Raw genomic sequence first — 17,553 nt, 5'->3', positions numbered from 1 at the left:
CCCTCTCTCAAAAATACACATTTAAAAAATAATAAATGAGGGGCGCCTGGGTGGCGCAGTCGGTTAAGCGTCCAACTTCAGCCAGGTCACGATCTCGCGGTCCGTGAGTTCGAACCCCGCGTCGGGCTCTGAGCTGATGGCTCGGAGCCTGGAGCCTGTTTCAGATTCTGTGTCTCCCTCTCTCTCTGCCCCTCCCCCATTCATGCTCTGTCTCTCTCTGTCCCAAAAATAAATAAAAAACGTTGAAAAAAAAATTTTTAAAAATAAAACAAAAAAAAAAAAAAAAATAATAATAATAATAAATGATAAGTGTATTTTCTAACTCTGGCCATCGTAAATCCTAGAGCCATTGACCAAACTAGCAGCAAGAGCACCCAGGCTGTGGTCTCTAAATACCATCTTCCACTCAAAGGAACCAGGTCTTTTTGGTGGCCATTAATGTATAAATGAGAGAGGAACATGCTTTTACCAGAAAAAAGGGAATTATCAAAGGCTACTAGTCATATCAAGGTGGACAGGAGCCAACTTAAAGGAGATGCCACTACCTAAAGGTAGGAAAATTTGGGTATTAAAAAACAAAAAACAAAATTGCAGTAAGTTGAAACAGTTTAAATATATTCAAGTCCATGATGATTTTTTTTAAAAATGCAAAAACCCTCATGGTTACCTTTGGAGGTTGCTAGGCCACCAACTCATTACTGTAGTCTGAAAATAGAGGGAAAGAATTAAGCATTTTTTTTTGCCTTTCCTGTACAAACTACATTTCAAATAGCTGATGGTAGTCAAATGGCTGGTGGGGGAGAGTTGTTCTTCATAAAAGATTTCCAGCTAATAAACACTGAAGGAATGAGAGAATTAGAATATCAGCATTCTGCAATCCCTAATGCAATAATGGATACAGGCAATCTAGATCCATGAAAAGATTTCCCCATTAAGTGAAAAGCTCATAGGGAATTTCACGATGGATGGATTGGGCTAACAATACCTGAACGCATTACACTGCTCAATCTTAACACAAGAGAGACAACTCAGGCATTTCATGCCTCTCTGATAATTAATGCAATAGATTTGTCTACTGCACCACCTAGGAAATCTTCTTGCCCCCACCACCCTGACCCCCAAAAAAAACAAAAAAACAAAAACAAAAATTAAGGTTGAATCTAATCTTCTAGTGTTATTCAACAGAATTTTCTGTGATTATTGAAATATTTTATGTTTACGCCATTCCAAGGTTAGCCACCAGGCACTTGTGACTATTGGGCATTTAAAATGTGGCTAATGAAACTAGGGAACTGAATTTTTAATTTGATTTCATTTTAACTAATTTAAATACCTGGCTGGTGGCTACTATACTGGACCGTGTGATTCTAAATCTAACTACTGGTTTAAAGGAAATAAAGGGATGTACATGTTAAAGGATGTTATGCGGATACAATTAGTTAACTCTAGACTATTATGGGGAGAAAGGGACATGAGGGAACTGCTCTATTAAAAAAGATTTAAATGATGTATCAACCAAGTGCAACATGTGGATCTCTACGAGATTTTGATCCAAACAAATTGTAAACAGTCATTTAAGGGACAGTTGGAAAAAGCAACCCAGACTGAATATTGACATCGTGGTACTTTTATAAATTTTCACAGGTATGATGACACTATTGTGGTTTTATAAAACCAAAAAAGCAAATTTAACTTTCAGAGGGGAAAAAAAAAACTAACATAAAAATAAATTCAATCCCTGCAACCACTGTTCATGTTGGCTGCAGATGAATTTCAAATCAAGTTGACTTGTTTTTTTTTTTGAAGTAGCGATCTCTAATAGAGTGGATTACTGATGCTGTCTCAACTGGCCACCACTACTACATAAATGAAAATGGGAAGGACAAAGCAAAAGTCCACCTTCTAATGGGAGAAAAATGGCCTCAGTACAATTAAGATACATTTATTGAAAATAATTTGTAAAACCTGAATCTACATACATTTTTAAAGGACGGTGTGTCTAAATGTTTATAAATCTCTACTCATTTCACTTTAATTTTTTTCTAACCCATTTTAATTTCATTTTTACTCTACTGATCACTGATAATGATATAAAGGGTAAGAAACTGATACAAATCTAAAGGCGGTACTGCATTTCAAATAAGAGAATACACTTTATTAAACTACAGCTATAAGTTTAAATATAAATATCTGAAAGTTGCATGTAGTTGATGATCCTTACTAGGACTTCCTCTCCATAGATATAAAATGAAATGCAACCATGTGGGTAACTATAACAGCAGTGCACCTACCCTACAGTACTGCTTTATTAAAGGAATAAAACAATTTAATGAATCCGATGTAAGGCTCAACGAAAACTACTTTGTGGAAATAAGGGTACTCTAACTATAAATGAAGATTAGTCACTACCAGCAGACTCGTTTTTACTCTCTGATGTTCTAAGGGACATAAAAAAAACATTGAGCTTGAATTTCCTGTCTTCAAGTATCTTCAAGATTGAAGTGCTCCTAAGGAACTGTCCCTTTTAAACCCTCACTCTATGATATGATTATTTCCCACCCCTGATTTGTTTGGAGCAATCCGTAACTTCAGTCCTTCACGATTTCTGTCACATTTCCGTACCTCCTGTACTGACATTAACTTACTTCAAAAACTGCTTAAGTTCCCCCCCCCCCCCCCCCCCCCAATTAGAGAACCGGCATCAGGTGCCGTCACGGGCCGGTCACAACAATGCTGGGAAGCTAACCAGGTACTGCAGCCTAGGCGGGAGGGCTGTGCCGGGGGTTCCTCCTCTGCAGAGGAAGAGCGGCACGCAGCTGGCTCCGCCACGGAAAACGAGGGCTCGGCGGCAGCTCGCCCCCCCCCGCCCCCGGCCGCCCTCCAGCCGGCCCGGCCTCGGGGGAGGGGCTGACAACCTGGCTGGCCCGGACGGTGTGCCGGGCAGGGCCATATTCGCCTTCGCGGGTCCGCACAGCACACGAAGCGAGGCGGACGGGCGGGGCGCCGCAGCGGACCCCGGCCGGCGAAGGCGGGGCTGGTGGCCGGCGGGCTGCTGCGGAGGCCAGCCCCGGGCCATACGGCCGCGCAGCCCGCGGCGCCACCGCAGCCAGGGCTGCCTCCGGGCTAGGGCACGCCCGCCCCTCGCCCGTCGTACAAGCGCACAAGCAGTTACCGGGCCGCCGCGAGCGCGCCCCCGAGCCTTCCCGCCGTTACCTCCGGCCGGGGGCGCGCACGCGCGTCTCCGCCAACCCGACGTCCAGCCTCCGTTGTCTCCACGTTCGTCCCGCCCACTGCCCGCTCGCTTTTGAATCGAAGCTGCGTCCTCCCAGACCTCCCCTCCACGCAAACAAATGGGCTCACCCACATCCGGGAGTCGGAGAGAAAAGGGCTTGGGTCACGTGATGCTGAGGGTGGGGTCTGGTAGAAGCGGGTGCGGCGCTGGGTACCGCGCGGGTAAGACTTTCTTGCGCCCCTAGTCTGGAGGGACGCCGACGCGTTGCTTCCTCAGCGTCGCCCTTTCCCCATTCCCGTGGGTGGAGGCCGATGGCTTCACTTCATCCTCACAATCACTTTCCCCGGTGCACGCCGTGGGCGGGTGCAAAGGCACTTCCGTGGCGGTTCTGGGCCTCCCCCGCTTCCACATTTGGTGTATCCATCTTGGAGCCGGAAGCCGGGACTGTTGAGCCGCCCCACGCTTCTTACGGATGGTGGTGGCCTGCGAGGGTCATTTCTAGTAAGGGATAAAAGGCCGTCCCACTTAGATCTTGTTAATTACCTGTTCCCAGAGCGATAAAGTGCAATGATGAGATAAAACGTGCCCCTGCTCCGGGGATCGGACGCACCGAGTGTCTAGGAAAACCTTGTAATGAGCAGTGTGACAAGCTCCTGCGGGACACGACCTGGGAGCCAAGTTTTTTAGACTGACTAGGGGTTAGCTGGAAACAAAGGAATTGTAAAGAGCGTTCCAGGCATTGGGACTGTTAAATGTGTAAGAAAAGTTTGCTCAGGAAGGTGGTAGTGGTTCGTTCTGTCGAGTGTGGCAAGTGCTTGGGACAGCGGGCCTTGTGTGGGACATTGAGTGTCTACAATGCTTTCCACTCTTCCAGCCCCTGAAGAGTGAAGGCACATTAGCGTCTGACTCTGGAAATGGGATGTTGACCAGATTAGCTGATCCCAGTGTTGAGTTTGGAAGGAAAAGTAGGCGTTAGTGATGGGGAAAAAAGGCTTTTACGTGCAAAGTCTGGAAAGTGTGGCAGGGTTAGTGGTGTTTCCAAGAGGGACGGCTAAAAAAAGATTGAGGCGAAATTTGGGAAAGATGTGCTGAGTCTTGCTGCAAAATTTACACATATTAATTGGAGACAAGGATACCTGGCAAACTGTTGGAAAGACTACCTAACCTGTTAGGTGGATCCTAAGGACAAGAAGGAAACGTTCAAGGGCAGAATGCCTGCTAAAGGTAGAGTGATTTGAAAAACACTTCACAGAAAGTCACACAATCTATGTGTGACTGGGAAAATTAACTAGTTCTGATCAACTAGAGAAATGAGGGTATCCCAGGGGACAGCAGCAAGGACAAAGGAATGGCAGCAGGAAAAGGGGCTCTTAAGGGACAGGGATTCCAAAAATATAACGAACTGTATGTAAATTTCCTAAAGTCAATATCCTTATACTTGCTTTATCTACTGGGTAGTACTGAATTAATTGTTGAGTGAAACATCAAGGCTTCATCTGTTTCACAGAAGACAGAACTAGCTGGATACCTTCTGCTTCAGTTTTGCCTGGATCTTTACCATGAGGTCAAAAACTTATCCCACCTAACTTGTGTAATTACTACCTAGGCATTAGGGCTATCTTGCAATCATGCTGTTGGGGACAAGCACAGACCTGTCTAAAGAGTTGGGGTCCACCCCGAAAGATTGTTCCTTGTGTGAATGTTCTAGCCTCAGAAACTAGGAGTGACTGGAGGTGCCTTTGGTGCCATTGGCTTCCAGGCCATCAGGATGGCTACTTTGTGGCAGGAAGCACAGTAGGGTGATAACCCATAATGAAGAAGCAGAGCCCAAACTTGGAAACAGGGAAACCAGAGGTTTTCTCCATGCTGGCTGCAGCTGTTTAGGAGAAAAATGGAGAATCAGCTATGGCCAAGGAGCTAAGTAACATCTTGACCACTGGGTCCAGGCATTGAAGGGAGTACAGCATTAAAAAATCAGGAAGGAACCCCAAAGGAAAGCAGAAATGAGCAGCATGGGGTCCTGCTACTCTTGTTCACTGGGAGGTGCTCCTTTCAGAACTCTGGTTGGGCACTGTTTTAAGAAGGGAGGCAGTTTTCCTTTACAAACTCAGCTGAGGATTTCTGTCAGATCTGTAGTTGGTTACTTTGTGTGGCCCAGTTCAGTATCTCAGTGTGTTCATTTAGCTCCTGTGCCTAAGGATGCTAATATTAGAGCCAAGGCAGGTGGAGACTTGTAGAAATATTTCAGGAAAAGGCTAAAGGGGACAGAGAGGAGATTTGGTTATGAATCAGGGATTCATCAAAGGCATCCCGAACAGGGAAAGGTGAACATGCATATTAGGAGAGAAAAGCTACATTCTAGATATACCGTGGCCTTGTACACAAGGTCACACTGTCACACTGGTCTGTCAACTGAGCTATATCTGATTTCTGTCCTATATATGCTATAAAGCATCCTTCAGCAGCGGGGAGGGCCGGGGGCAGGAAGCAGAACGGAGAGACTGTGATCTTATAAATAAGTTGTCACCTGACCCAAATGAGAAGATGAGTCTTTCCCATTTCCCAGGGTGATGTTACACCAAAAGACACATCCAGGCTAAAAAGCCTGGGGAGTCCTAGTGCTAGATTATATCATCCCTTCAGCCTTCATGTTTAAGAAGTCACCTCTTTGGCTTATAGATCTGACAAGATCAAAGCTGCAGGAGAATGGACAGTGAGGTACAGAGAGATGGAAGGATCTTGGATTTGATTGACGATGCCTGGCGAGAAGACAAGCTGCCGTATGAAGATGTTGCAATACCACTGGTAGGCTATAATTTGTGCCAGCGATGGTGGCTTAGACGTATGATCTGGAGTGTGCTAGTAGATGTAGGATGTCAATGGACAAATAAAACAGTAGGGCAAAGAAATGAACAGTTAGGTCTTCTCTAACTCTAGAAGACCCTGGATAGCTTGACCTTTTTATTTGTAGAGAAATGTGGTTCAGAGAGCTGATATGAGGAGTTCAGTTAGGGGTCACACCAGGACTGGAACCCAAGCCTTCTGAGCCACATTCTGTCCACTGCACCAAAGCTAGTAAACCAGATAATGAGACCTTAATGCACAAGATGGAGTGGAACACGAAGCAGTGGCATTTACTGTGTATTTCCTACTTGTCTACCTGTAGTTGATCAATTGACATCTTTAGAGACACACTCTTGAAATACACACCTATCCTAGGTTTCCTGGAAAATGTTTGAAAGACACCTGGCTTTTTTGCATTTAGACCAAAAGGGCCCTACGATACTCTTTTCTTTCCTGATCTCTGGAGAACTGTCCTGCAAGGAGTTTGTTGAACCTCATGTAATAATAAATGATCTAAAAGTTTTTGCGTTTGTAAGGGTGCCTGCATGGCTCAGTTGATTAAGCGTCCGACTCTTGATTTTGGTTCAGGTCATGATCTCACAGTTCATAGAATCGAGTCCCATGTTGGGATTCTCTCTCTCCCTTGCACTCTGTCCCTCCTCCACTCACAAGCGCTCTCTTGCTCTCAAACATTTTTAAAAAATAAAATATAAAAGTTTTGCATTTATAAATGTTTATTTAAAATCCTATGTATGTCATAGAGGCCTAACAAAAAACAAAGAGAACAGGCTCTGGGAACTTTTTCTGTAGAGCACGCCAAGTGCCTTGAGAGGAGCTGTTAATGAAATACAGCTTACAAGTAGACTGCTACTGCTGTTGACCAACAAATAAACTTAAGCTCACCTACATTTTCATTTAAGGTTAAGAGATGATAATATGTTCAATGAATAATACACATATTAAATAATAAGTCACAGCTTAGTTCAAGTTTAGAAAAATAGTCAAAAGAGAGTGCATAATGAGAATTATAGCTGTCACTTACTCAATACCAGTTTTATGCCTTGGACCGAGGTTGAGATTTCATGTATGTTATCTCTAGCCCTTGAAACACCCTTGCGAGAGTAGTAGTATTATCCCTATTTTACAGTAAGGAAATAGGATCAGAGAGGGGAACTTGTCCAAAGCCCGACAGCTGGTAAGTTGGGACTTCCTACCTAGGTCTGTGTGAAGGCTGCAGATCCTGTCTTGTAAACTTTTGTTTTTTCATTCAACAAGCATTTTTTTGAAGCCTACTGTATGCCATAAGACTATGTGAACGTCAGATATAGTTCTTGCCCCTGGGGTGCTAGAGAGGCAACATACATAAATAATTACAGTAAGTGTTATAAATGGGTTGTAAACAGCTACATAGGATAGGAAGTGGCTGATTGCCCATTTGGCATCAGGAAGGGCTTTAGGGAGAATATAATATTTAGGCTGGTCATAAGGGAGGGCCAGAAATTTAGTGGGGATAGACAAGGGCACTCCAACAGAGGGGACAGAAGTTCAAAGGCTCAGAGTTTTGAAGGCTTGAGATGGTGAGACATTCACTGTGGATGGAGAAAATATTTGTCATCTAAGGTAGGCAGAAAAAATGGGCTTGGACCAGATTTTGAGAGGAGTATTTGATGCGATGCTTCAACCTCATTCTGAGGATAGCCAGGAATGAGTGGTCTTCAAAATAGAAATCTGCCATGCTCAAATTTGAGTTTTGGAAAATCAGTTCAGCAGTGTTGTTAGAGGATATGTGACATGGAGAAAAGGGCAAATGACTGGGCAGAGGGACCAGTAAGGAAGTGATTGCAGTAGTGTATCAGCAGGGGAGGAGGGCCTGAACAAAGGCACGACACTGGAGGGGAGCTGGTTAATTCTCGACAGGCTCATGGCAGGATTTGGGGACCATTGCTGTGGAAGGGGTTGAGGGAGAGAAATTTCCATGCTAACATCCAGGCTGTAGCCTAGCCTGCTTGCAAATCTGTGTCTTTTCCTGTGTCTTGTGATTCTGAGGTAATGTGTGTACTGGTTAGCTTTTGTTGCTGCCTAACAAATCTCCCCCAAACAGAGTGGCTTGAAACAATAGCAGTTTATCTCATGATTTTGTGGCTGGGCTCAGAGGGTCTTCCAGTCCTTGCCAGCTTGATCCCTGCTGGATCTGCTTGTGCTCTGCAGTCAGCCAGCAGGCCAGCTGGAGGCTGGGTCATCGGGGGACTTGTCACATAATCTGGTAGGTAGCAGGTCGTCAGCTGGGATGGCGAGGTGCTTAGGCCCAAGTCTCATTATCCAGCAGACTAGCCTAGACTGCACATGGCTGTCTCGGGGTTCCAAGAGCAGCAGGAGACCAACGGTGAGGCTGCCTGGAGCTCAGGCTGACAGCGAGCCCACTGACACTGCAGCTGCTCTGTGTTAGCCAAAGTAAGGCACTTGGCCAGTCCCAACCTGAAACTGGGGAAAGAGGACTCTGCCTTTTCATAGGAGTAGCTGCCGAGAATCGAGGCCATTTTGCAGTAAAGCATATAATTGATGGTTGGGTTTATGATACCTCAGGATACTGTGCGTTTGTTTTCCAAGCACATACGCTTTTTTTTTTTTTAACCTTGGCATTCATTGCAAGAGACAGTAGTGACCAAATGAAAGACATTATTTCAGAACATATACCACGGATAAGGTGAAATTAAGTAAAGTTGCTTGTCTGCCAATCACATAATTCATTAGCAAAGGACTTGTTTATGCTTTGTCAGCTATAAATAATTATTGAAAACAAACTTCCTCTTTAAGTTTGAATGTATCATTGTGTTACAGTAAATGATAGTTCTTTGCAGTTTGTACAGATGTGTTTGAATCTCAGTATTATGTTGTATGTTGTAAAACAAGATGTATGTGGTTCAGATAATACTCGTACAAACTGTAAGTAAATCATTTTATATATATTGAATTATTTTATTTTTACAAATTTTTAAAAATGTTTTTATTTATTTTTGAGACAGAGAGAGACACAGAGCATGAGCAGGGGAGGGGCAGAGAGAGGGGGAGACACAGAATCTGAAGCAGGTTCCAGGCTCTGAGCTGTCAGCACAGAGCCCGACACAGGGCTCAAACTCATGGATGTGAGACCATGACCTGAGCTGGTCGGGTGTTCAACCGACTGAGCCACCCAGGGGCCCCACTATTTTGAATAATTTTAAAGGATAAAAACATTACTATATTCATATACTGCAAAATGGAATTCAGTGGGAAATCCTAAGTCTCAGTATCGGGTAACACTTTGCTGCCCCCCTCAAAAGGTGTAAATTCAGGTAGTTAAAAAGACATATTGGTGTCAGTGAACTCTGGTACAAAGCAAAATCCTGGTAGTAGTAAATTTAAATTTAAACTACAAGGAAACTATCAAAAGTTCTCAACACATACAAAAATATGGTTAACTAACTATGTGAAGCGATGGATGTGTTAACTAACCTTATTGCAATAATCATTTCATAATGCATACATGTATCATCATCATGTCATATACCTCAAACTTATACAGTGTTACATGTAAATTAAATCTCATGCTGAAAAATCTATATGTCAGATTCTATACTAAGTGTGGCCCATGATTTACCATTCTAAGAAAATTGCTGGCCGGATATGAACTGGTCATTTGCAGGATTTATGTTGCTATGCTCCATCACTAGAGGGAAGTCTCACCTATCATGTTACATTTTCAGTGCTTGCCACTTAATAATAATATGAGCATGTTGGGGACAGGATAGTTTGTTTTGTTTTATCTTAATACATTTCTTGTGCTTAAGGAATATTCCAGCAAATGTAGTATTCTATTAAAGCAGCCTCCCCAGAAAAGAGTCAGTAGGGGGTCTTTTCAGTGATCCTAGCCACTAGTAATAACAGCAGCTATTTCTTGAGCATTGGATGGCCCCCACAGTGGTGAGCACTTGATCTCATTTACTTGATCTCATTTGGTCTTCATAGCTGTCCTATGAGGTGATGGCTCCTTTTTCCTCCCATTGCCAAAGAGAAAACAAAGGCTCCAGGAGTTTGAATACCTTGCCCAGGTAACCCAGCAAAGGGTGGCATTGTGGGCTTGGATCCCAGTGGCTTCCAAAAGCCTGTGCTCTCATCCTTCTGCCACCACTGCCTCTTGCACAAGTGCCAGAGTCGTGGTGCTACTGTTCCCTACTACAGACATCAGGGCACATGTGAGCGATACATGTGATATTTCCTCACGTTTTTTTATCCTAGTTCTTTCTTTACGATACATTTCTGTCAATCATGCTGCCTGTTTCTAAGAACTCACAGGTTTTAATTCTAAGTACTCTTGAGTTTTAAGGGGCTTATTAATGCAGAATATACCAGCGTTCTGAATGTCCATTGTACCGTTTCAGAATGAGCTTCCTGAACCGGAACAGGACAACGGTGGCACCACAGAATCTGTTAAAGAGCAAGAAATGAAGTGGACCGACTTGGCCTTACAGTACCTCCATGAGAACGTTCCCCCTGTAGGAAACTAACACCTGGCTCCCTTTTCATGGACGGATTTTTTTTAGAATACATAGGGGCACTAAGGTAGCTCAGTGGTTAAACATCCAACTCTTGATTTCAGCTTAGGTCATGATCTCACCGTTTTTGAGATAGAGCTTTGTATCGGACTCCATGCAAACGATGTGGAGTCTGCTTGGGATTCTCTCCCTCTCTCTCTGCCTCTTCCCCAGGTGCACACATGCACGCGCGCTCTCTCTCTAAAATAAGTAAAAATTAAAAAAATTAAAAACTACATATTTTCTTTCATTCTCCTAATTCAGATCTTGAAGTGATAAAGCTACACTCAAAAATGTACACCCACTTAGTTTGTGGAAGCAAAGCGCAATGTGAAAATACTTAACAGAATGAGAAACAGATTTCTCAGGAATGCAGAATATTTGGCCCTTGAACCGAAAGTTCTTCATTCACTAGCTTGTGTTTGAATGTAAGTGGTTCAACATTTGCCTTTAACTCTGATTTTGCTCTATTCGGAGTTTAACACATGCCAACTACTTACACGTGTCCTGTGACACAGGTGATTAAAAACACAAGAGGGATGGGCAAAGACAGGAAGCCAGATGTAAGGAGAGCGTTAACTTGTCCTTGCCTCCCTCTGAGAGGCAGTCTGAGCAATGGCCTGTAGCACCTGCAGGTGGAACAAGTGTCTAGATGATCCTGTTGGCTGATTGGTGGGATTCCTAAGATTCCCCGTGGCATTTTCAAACTTTGGATAAGTTTACAGATTAAAGGTTATCTGGCAGGTATCTCTGCTCTCCCTACTAGTTAACTTGGTGCCACTGGAAAGGACCTTTGGCAAACCGGACCACTAGTGTTACCCAGTAACAAGATTTCATATTTTCTAAGAGTCCTTTCAGATGCAGTGGAAACACCACAAAGTCCACGTTCAGCTACACTTTTGTATAAGAACCCGTGTTGTGAAAAACATATCCATGGACATTTATCACCTGTCATTATGCTTCTGTTGAGTGGTGTTTCTTATTTTCTTACCCAGGTTGTGAACTGTAGAAAGAGCCCCTGGCTTATATTTCTGTATCCCTCTTTCAAAAACTAGAAACATTAGGGGCGCCTGGGTGGCCCACTTGGTTAAACGTCCAACTTCGGCACAGGTCATGATCTCACAGTTCATGGGTTCAAGCCCCACACTGGGCCCTGTGCTGATGGCTTAGAGCCAGAGCCTGCTTTGGATTCTATGTGTCTCTGTCTGCCACTCACCCACTTACACTCTGTCTCTCAAAAACAAATAAATGTTTAAAAAAAAGTCTCTCATCTTTTTTTATGGGGTCTTTCTGTTTACCTAGCTTTTAGGAAGAAATATGTCAGAAATGGCTCTAGCGTTTCCATCAGAAACAGTTGTAGCAACTCTCCTGTAATCCAAATACATCCAGGCTAATTCCCTGTGCATCAGTGTCTTGCCTAGAAGTCTTTCATCTCAGAATAAAGATCCCAAGTCATCGGTCCATCAATAATGAAAGACAACCCCATAGAAAAGAAAATTACAATGTTTAGAAAAAATTTATACTAAAAGTTTTTCAAAAACTTGGAAGTACTTAGACTGCCACAGTTCTTCCAGATTCTAATTAAAAGGGTTATACTATGACTTGACTTGAGGTATGTGATACCGAAGACACTGCCATCTAGGAACCCCGCGGATGTTCATAGGAATCCAGCTTTTCCCGGGAATGCTGGTAGGCCAGTAAAACAAGAAAGCTGTCTTGATTTCCATTGAATCAGATTGTGATGCCTGTAAAATAGAGAGCTGTTGATTTATCTGCTTGACCTCTACCCTCACCTGAGAGCTGTCTGCCAAGTTTGATCTGTGATGTGGTGCCAGAACTACAGGTCATTGTGTGGAGTTAGGTGACCAATCCAGAGCCCATCGGATTGTCACCTGCGGCTCTGGAATCTGCCTATCCAGGACTGGCTTGAGGAAGATGGCCACAAGAGATGCTAGGTGGCTGCTGTAGGTTGGCTTTTCAAGCAAATGTACCAGAACACCTGAACAGGAAAGTCTGGGAGTGCCTGGGTGGCTCAGTTGGTTAAGCTCAGGTCATGATCTCACAGTCCGTGGATTCAAGCCCCCACTGGACTCTACTGACAGCTCAGAGCCTGGAGCCTGCTTCGGATTCTGTGTCTCCCTCTCTCTCTGCCCCTCCCCTGCTCATGCTCTGTCTCTGCCTCAAAAATAATAAATAAGCATTAAAAAATTAAAAAAAAAAAAAAAAAAGGAAAGTCTGCAGAGCAAGGCCTGAGAGGCTATGTTCGTGTGGCTTTCCAGTTCAAATCAGTGCATTGTCTCTTCTGTAAAAGGGACCTCACATGGTGCTGGGAATACAGCAGTGAACAAAAGTATGGCTCCTGCCTTTTTTAGTGGGGGAAACAAGCATTAAACCAAGAGTTCTACAAATCTATGCTTTTAAATTGTGACATGCTAGGAAGGGAGAAAAGGATGTCACTTAGGCTGGGTACTTAGAAGCAAAGCCTGAAGCACAGTTTCTTGTATAGGGGATCTACTGAGGTTGTGATATCAGGAGGGGCTTGTGAGGGAAACAGGATAGAGCAGAGGAAAAAGCTGAGCAAAGATACAGCCTCACGCTTAAGTCTAGCCTCAGCCAGGTTCCACAGGTGCTATGCAATGTGATGTCACCAAGAGTTTTCCCACTTTGAGGCAAGGGGCTGGGCCTTTGTATTCAATGGGCAGTGTGCAGTCATTGGTCTTGCCCCTCCCACCATCCCCCAGGGAGGGCATAACCCAGGCGTTGCCGGGGGACGAGGCTCTCCAGAGTACATGCTGCCATGAGCTCTTGGCATCCAACACAGAGCAAGTAGTCAGAGAATGGGTGCACAGACAGACCAGGGAAAGGGGATCTGGGCCCCAATAGCAACTACTACAGGGTATAGAGAGTGGGACTGGGGGGACCTGACTTAGATTAGATAATCACGGTGTGACATTGTGACAAGTAGCTTTTATAGCACGTAACTTCAAATATTAATTTTGTTTATGAATTTTTCCTACTCCAAGTAAGTGGTTGCTTTGTGCTTCCTGTTTCAAACAGAGGACAGGTGTGTTCAAAAACAACCCTACCCCTAGTTTCGGATGCAGGGGAGAGGGGGAGGAGGAGCCTCTCAAGAGTAGTGGAGGAAGGCTGTGCCCCAGTCACTGGTTGGACCCAGTGAGATGAACTTCAGAGGTTCATTGTTTTGAGGTGTCTTCCAGCCTAGGCAAAACCCCAAGCACTGGAGCCACCTCCTTCCAGGGCCCCTCAAAACTGGCTATGAGGATAGCAGCAGTGACCCAGATGGGCTTAAGAGTAGAGGTCCTCACCCACTTTTGAGGTCATTCATGAACATCCCAAATGCTTGTGAGACCTTAAAAGGAAGCAAGGACACCCTAGTGACCACAGATGTAATTTCTGCTGTAGCACAGCAGAATGAGACCAAAAAGACTCAATTTGCTCTGGAGAAAATAAGAAAGTGTGCGATTAGTGTACCCACCTTGAGTTTAGAGCCAAGACCTGAAGGGTGGGAAAGAGTAGGAGGGGGGGTGGAATTTGAGGGATGAGGAGCTATGGCAGGGAGAGTGAATTGCATAAAGCCCAAAGGCGAGACTGGCATTACAATCAAGGCTGGCAGATACAGAGAAAGACAGATACCATATGTTTTCACTCTTACGTGGATCCTGAGAAACTTAACAGAAACCCATGGGGGAGGGGAAGGAAAAAAAAAAAAAAGAGGTTAGAGTGGGAGAGAACCAAAGCATAAGAGACTCTTAAAAACTGAGAACAGGGGCACCTGGATGGCTCAGTCGGTTAAGCGTCCGACTTCAGCTCAGGTCACGATCTCGCGGTCCGTGAGTTTGAGCCCCGCGTCAGGCTCTGGGCTGATGGCCCAGAGCCTGGAGCCTGCTTCCGATTCTGTGTCTCCCTCTCTCTCTGCCCCTCCCCCGTTCATGCTCTGTCTCTCTCTCTGTCTCAAAAATAAATAAACGTTAAAAAAAATTTTTTTTTAATAAATAAATAAATAAATAAATAAAAACTGAGAACAAACTGAGGGTTGATGGGGGTAGGAGGGAGGGGAGGGTGGGTGATGGGTGCTGAAGAGGGCACCTTTTGGGATGAGCACTGGGTGTTGTATGGAAACCAATTTGACAATAAATTTCATATATTGAAAACAAACAAAACAAAACAAAACAAAACAAAACAAAAAAACAATCAAGGCTGGCAGGTAAGCTGGGGGGAGGGCTGGGAGAGCGGCCTCAATTACATCTTATTTTGTCAAATAGAAGTTACTCTAGGTTTGACCCTCAACAAAGTAGGGATAGATGGAACATACCTCAACATCATAATGGCCATATACGAAAGACCCACAGCTGATATCATTCTCAATAGGGAAAAACTGAGAGCCTTTCCCCTACAGGCAGGAACAAGACAGGGAAGGCCACTCTCACCATTACTATTTAACACAGTTCTGGAAGTCTTAGCCTTAGCAATCAGACAACACAAAGAAATAAAAGACATCCTAATTGGCAAGCGTTCACTATTTGCCAATTTCGGGAGAAAACCTGAAAGACTCCACCAAAAAATTGCTAGAATACAGGAATTCAGCAAAACTGAGGATACAAAATCAGCACAGAAATCTGTTGCATTTCTACACACTAAAAACAAATCAGCAGAAAAAGAAATCAAGGAATTGACCCCATTTACAATTTCACCAAAAACAATAAAATACCTAGGAATAAACCTAACCAAAGCAGTAAAAGATCTGTACCCTGAAAACTATAGGAAAATTATGAAAGAAATTGAAGAAGACACAAAAAAATGGAAAAGAACTCCAGGCTCATGGATTGGAAGAACAAACATTGTTAAAATGTCTATCCTACCAAAAGCAATCTACACATTTAATGCAATCCCCATCAAAATACCACCAGCATTTTTCACAGAGCTAAAACAAACAACCCTAACATTTGTAATGGACCAGAAAAGACCCCAAATAGTCAAAGCAATCCTGAAAAAGGAAACCAAAACTGGAGGCATCACAATTCCAGATTTCAAACTACATTATAAAGCTTTAGTGATCAAGACAGTATGGCATTGGCACAAAAACAGACACATAGATCAATGGAACAGAATAGGAAACCCAGAAATGGACCCACAACTATATGGTCAGCTAGTCTTTGACAAAGCAGGAAAGAATATCCAATGGAAAAAAGACAGTCTCCTTCTTTGCTCTTCTGCATGTTGCTGGGAACACTGGACAGCAACATGCAGAAGAATGAAACTAGGCCAATTTCTTATGCCATACACAATAATAAATTCAAAATGGATGAAAGACCTAAATGTGAAACAGGAAACCATCAAAATCTTAGAGAACACAGGCAGCAACCTCTTTGACCTCGACCACAGCAACTTGTTACTACACATGTCTCCGGAGGCAAGGGAAACAAAAGCAAAAATGAACTATTGAGACCTCATCAAGATAAAAAGCTTTTGCACAGCAAAGGAAACAATAAAACTAAAAGGCAACTGACAGAATGGGAGAATAGTTTCCAAATGATATATCTGATAAAGGGTTAATATCCAAAATCTATAAAGAACTTATCAAACTCAACACCCAAAAAACAAATAATCCAGTCAAGAAATGGGCAGAAGACATGAATAGACACTTTTCCAAAGAAGACATCCAGATGGCAAACAGACACATGAAAAGATACTCAACATTACTCATCATCAGGAAAATACAAATCAAAACCACAATGAGATACCACCCCACACCTGTCAGAGTGGCTAAAATTAACAACACAGGAAACAACAGATGTTGGCAAGGATGCGGAGAAAGGAGAACACTTTTGCACTGCTGGTGGCAATGCAAATTGGTGCAGCCACTCTGGAAAAAATTGTGGAGGTTCCTCAAAAAACTGAAAATAGAACTACTAAGGCTAAGTCTTAGACTTACAAGTCTTATAAGTCTTAGCCTTAGATACAGCAACTACACTACTAAGTATTTACCCAAAGGATACAAAAATACTGATTCAAAGAGGTATGTGCCCCCTGATGTTTACAGCAGCATTGTCAACAATAGCCAAAGTATGGAAAGAGACCAAATGTCCATCAACTGATGAATGGATAAAGATGCGGTATATATATACAATGGAATACTACCCAGTAACTAAAAAGAATGATATCTTTCCATTTGCAACCATGTGGGTGGAGCTAGAGTGTATTATGCTAAGAGAAATGCATCAAAGAAAGACAAATACCATATGATTTCACTCATCTGTGGATTTTAAGAAACAAAACATGAACATATTGGGGGGGGGGAGAAGAGAGAGGGAAACAAAGAACAAGAGACTCTTAAATACAGAGAACAGAGAGTTGACGGAGGGAGGTGGTGGGAGAAGGGCTAGATGGGTGATGGGTGCTCAGGAGGGCACTTGTTATGAGCACTGGGTGTTGTATGAAAGTGGTGGATCACTGAAGTCTACTCCTGAAGCTAATATTGCACTACATGTTAACTAACTAGAATTTAAATAAAACTTTGAAAAGAAAAAAAAGAACTTACTCTGGATTTGAGCAGGTGAGAACACAGGTGGAATGACAGAAGAGCTTTGCATTGGCTCGAGAGCGAGATGACAGTGGCTTGAGCTAACAAGGCGGAGGTGGTATTAGACCAGGGTTATCTCTTAGAGGGAGAACTGTCCAGATGGGCCCAGTGAAAGGTGTATTTCATGACACCAGCACCCCAAGCATGGTTGTGGGGTTCAAAAGAGACTAGAGTGCCCAGTGTGAGCACTGGCATCATGACCCAGGGGTGAATCCTCTGAACCAGACACGGGGCTCCAGATGCAGCCTCCACCCCCCGGGAAGGTAGTATCTGTGTCCAGGAGCTGCCCATCCTTTGAAGCCCAC

General features: G+C 43.7%; 2 protein-coding genes across 9 annotated transcripts in view; one reads left to right on the top strand and one right to left on the bottom strand.

Moving 5' to 3' along the window:
- The window catches only part of CEP63 (centrosomal protein 63), a 71,930-nt gene extending 68,450 nt beyond the window's left edge, over positions 1-3,480 (bottom strand). For 2 of the 8 annotated variants that reach the window (XR_009261790.1, XM_058729952.1), the window contains exon 1: positions 2,916-3,181. Coding sequence is in view for 5 of the 8 variants with exons in the window: in XM_058729952.1 (XP_058585935.1) it covers positions 2,916-3,076 (161 nt within the window). In the remaining 3 variants the exon portion in view is untranslated. Of the gene's footprint in view, positions 1-667; positions 706-2,915; positions 3,182-3,213; positions 3,336-3,360 lie in introns of those variants that run through there. The other 6 variants (XM_058729953.1, XM_058729955.1, XM_058729956.1 and 3 more) reach the window with 6 other exon arrangements.
- ANAPC13 (anaphase promoting complex subunit 13) lies at positions 3,348-11,912 on the top strand. Its single transcript, XM_058729960.1, has 3 exons — positions 3,348-3,453; positions 5,912-6,037; positions 10,495-11,912. Exons 2-3 carry the CDS (start codon positions 5,939-5,941, stop codon positions 10,618-10,620), a joined length of 225 nt encoding a protein of 74 aa, XP_058585943.1. The 5' UTR covers positions 3,348-3,453; positions 5,912-5,938; the 3' UTR covers positions 10,621-11,912.
- Positions 11,913-17,553: the final 5,641 nt, after the last annotated feature.

Source organism: Neofelis nebulosa, chromosome 5, assembly GCF_028018385.1.
Source record: "Neofelis nebulosa isolate mNeoNeb1 chromosome 5, mNeoNeb1.pri, whole genome shotgun sequence".
NCBI lineage: Eukaryota > Metazoa > Chordata > Mammalia > Carnivora > Felidae > Neofelis > Neofelis nebulosa.
This window is presented reverse-complemented; position numbering and strand designations above follow the sequence as displayed.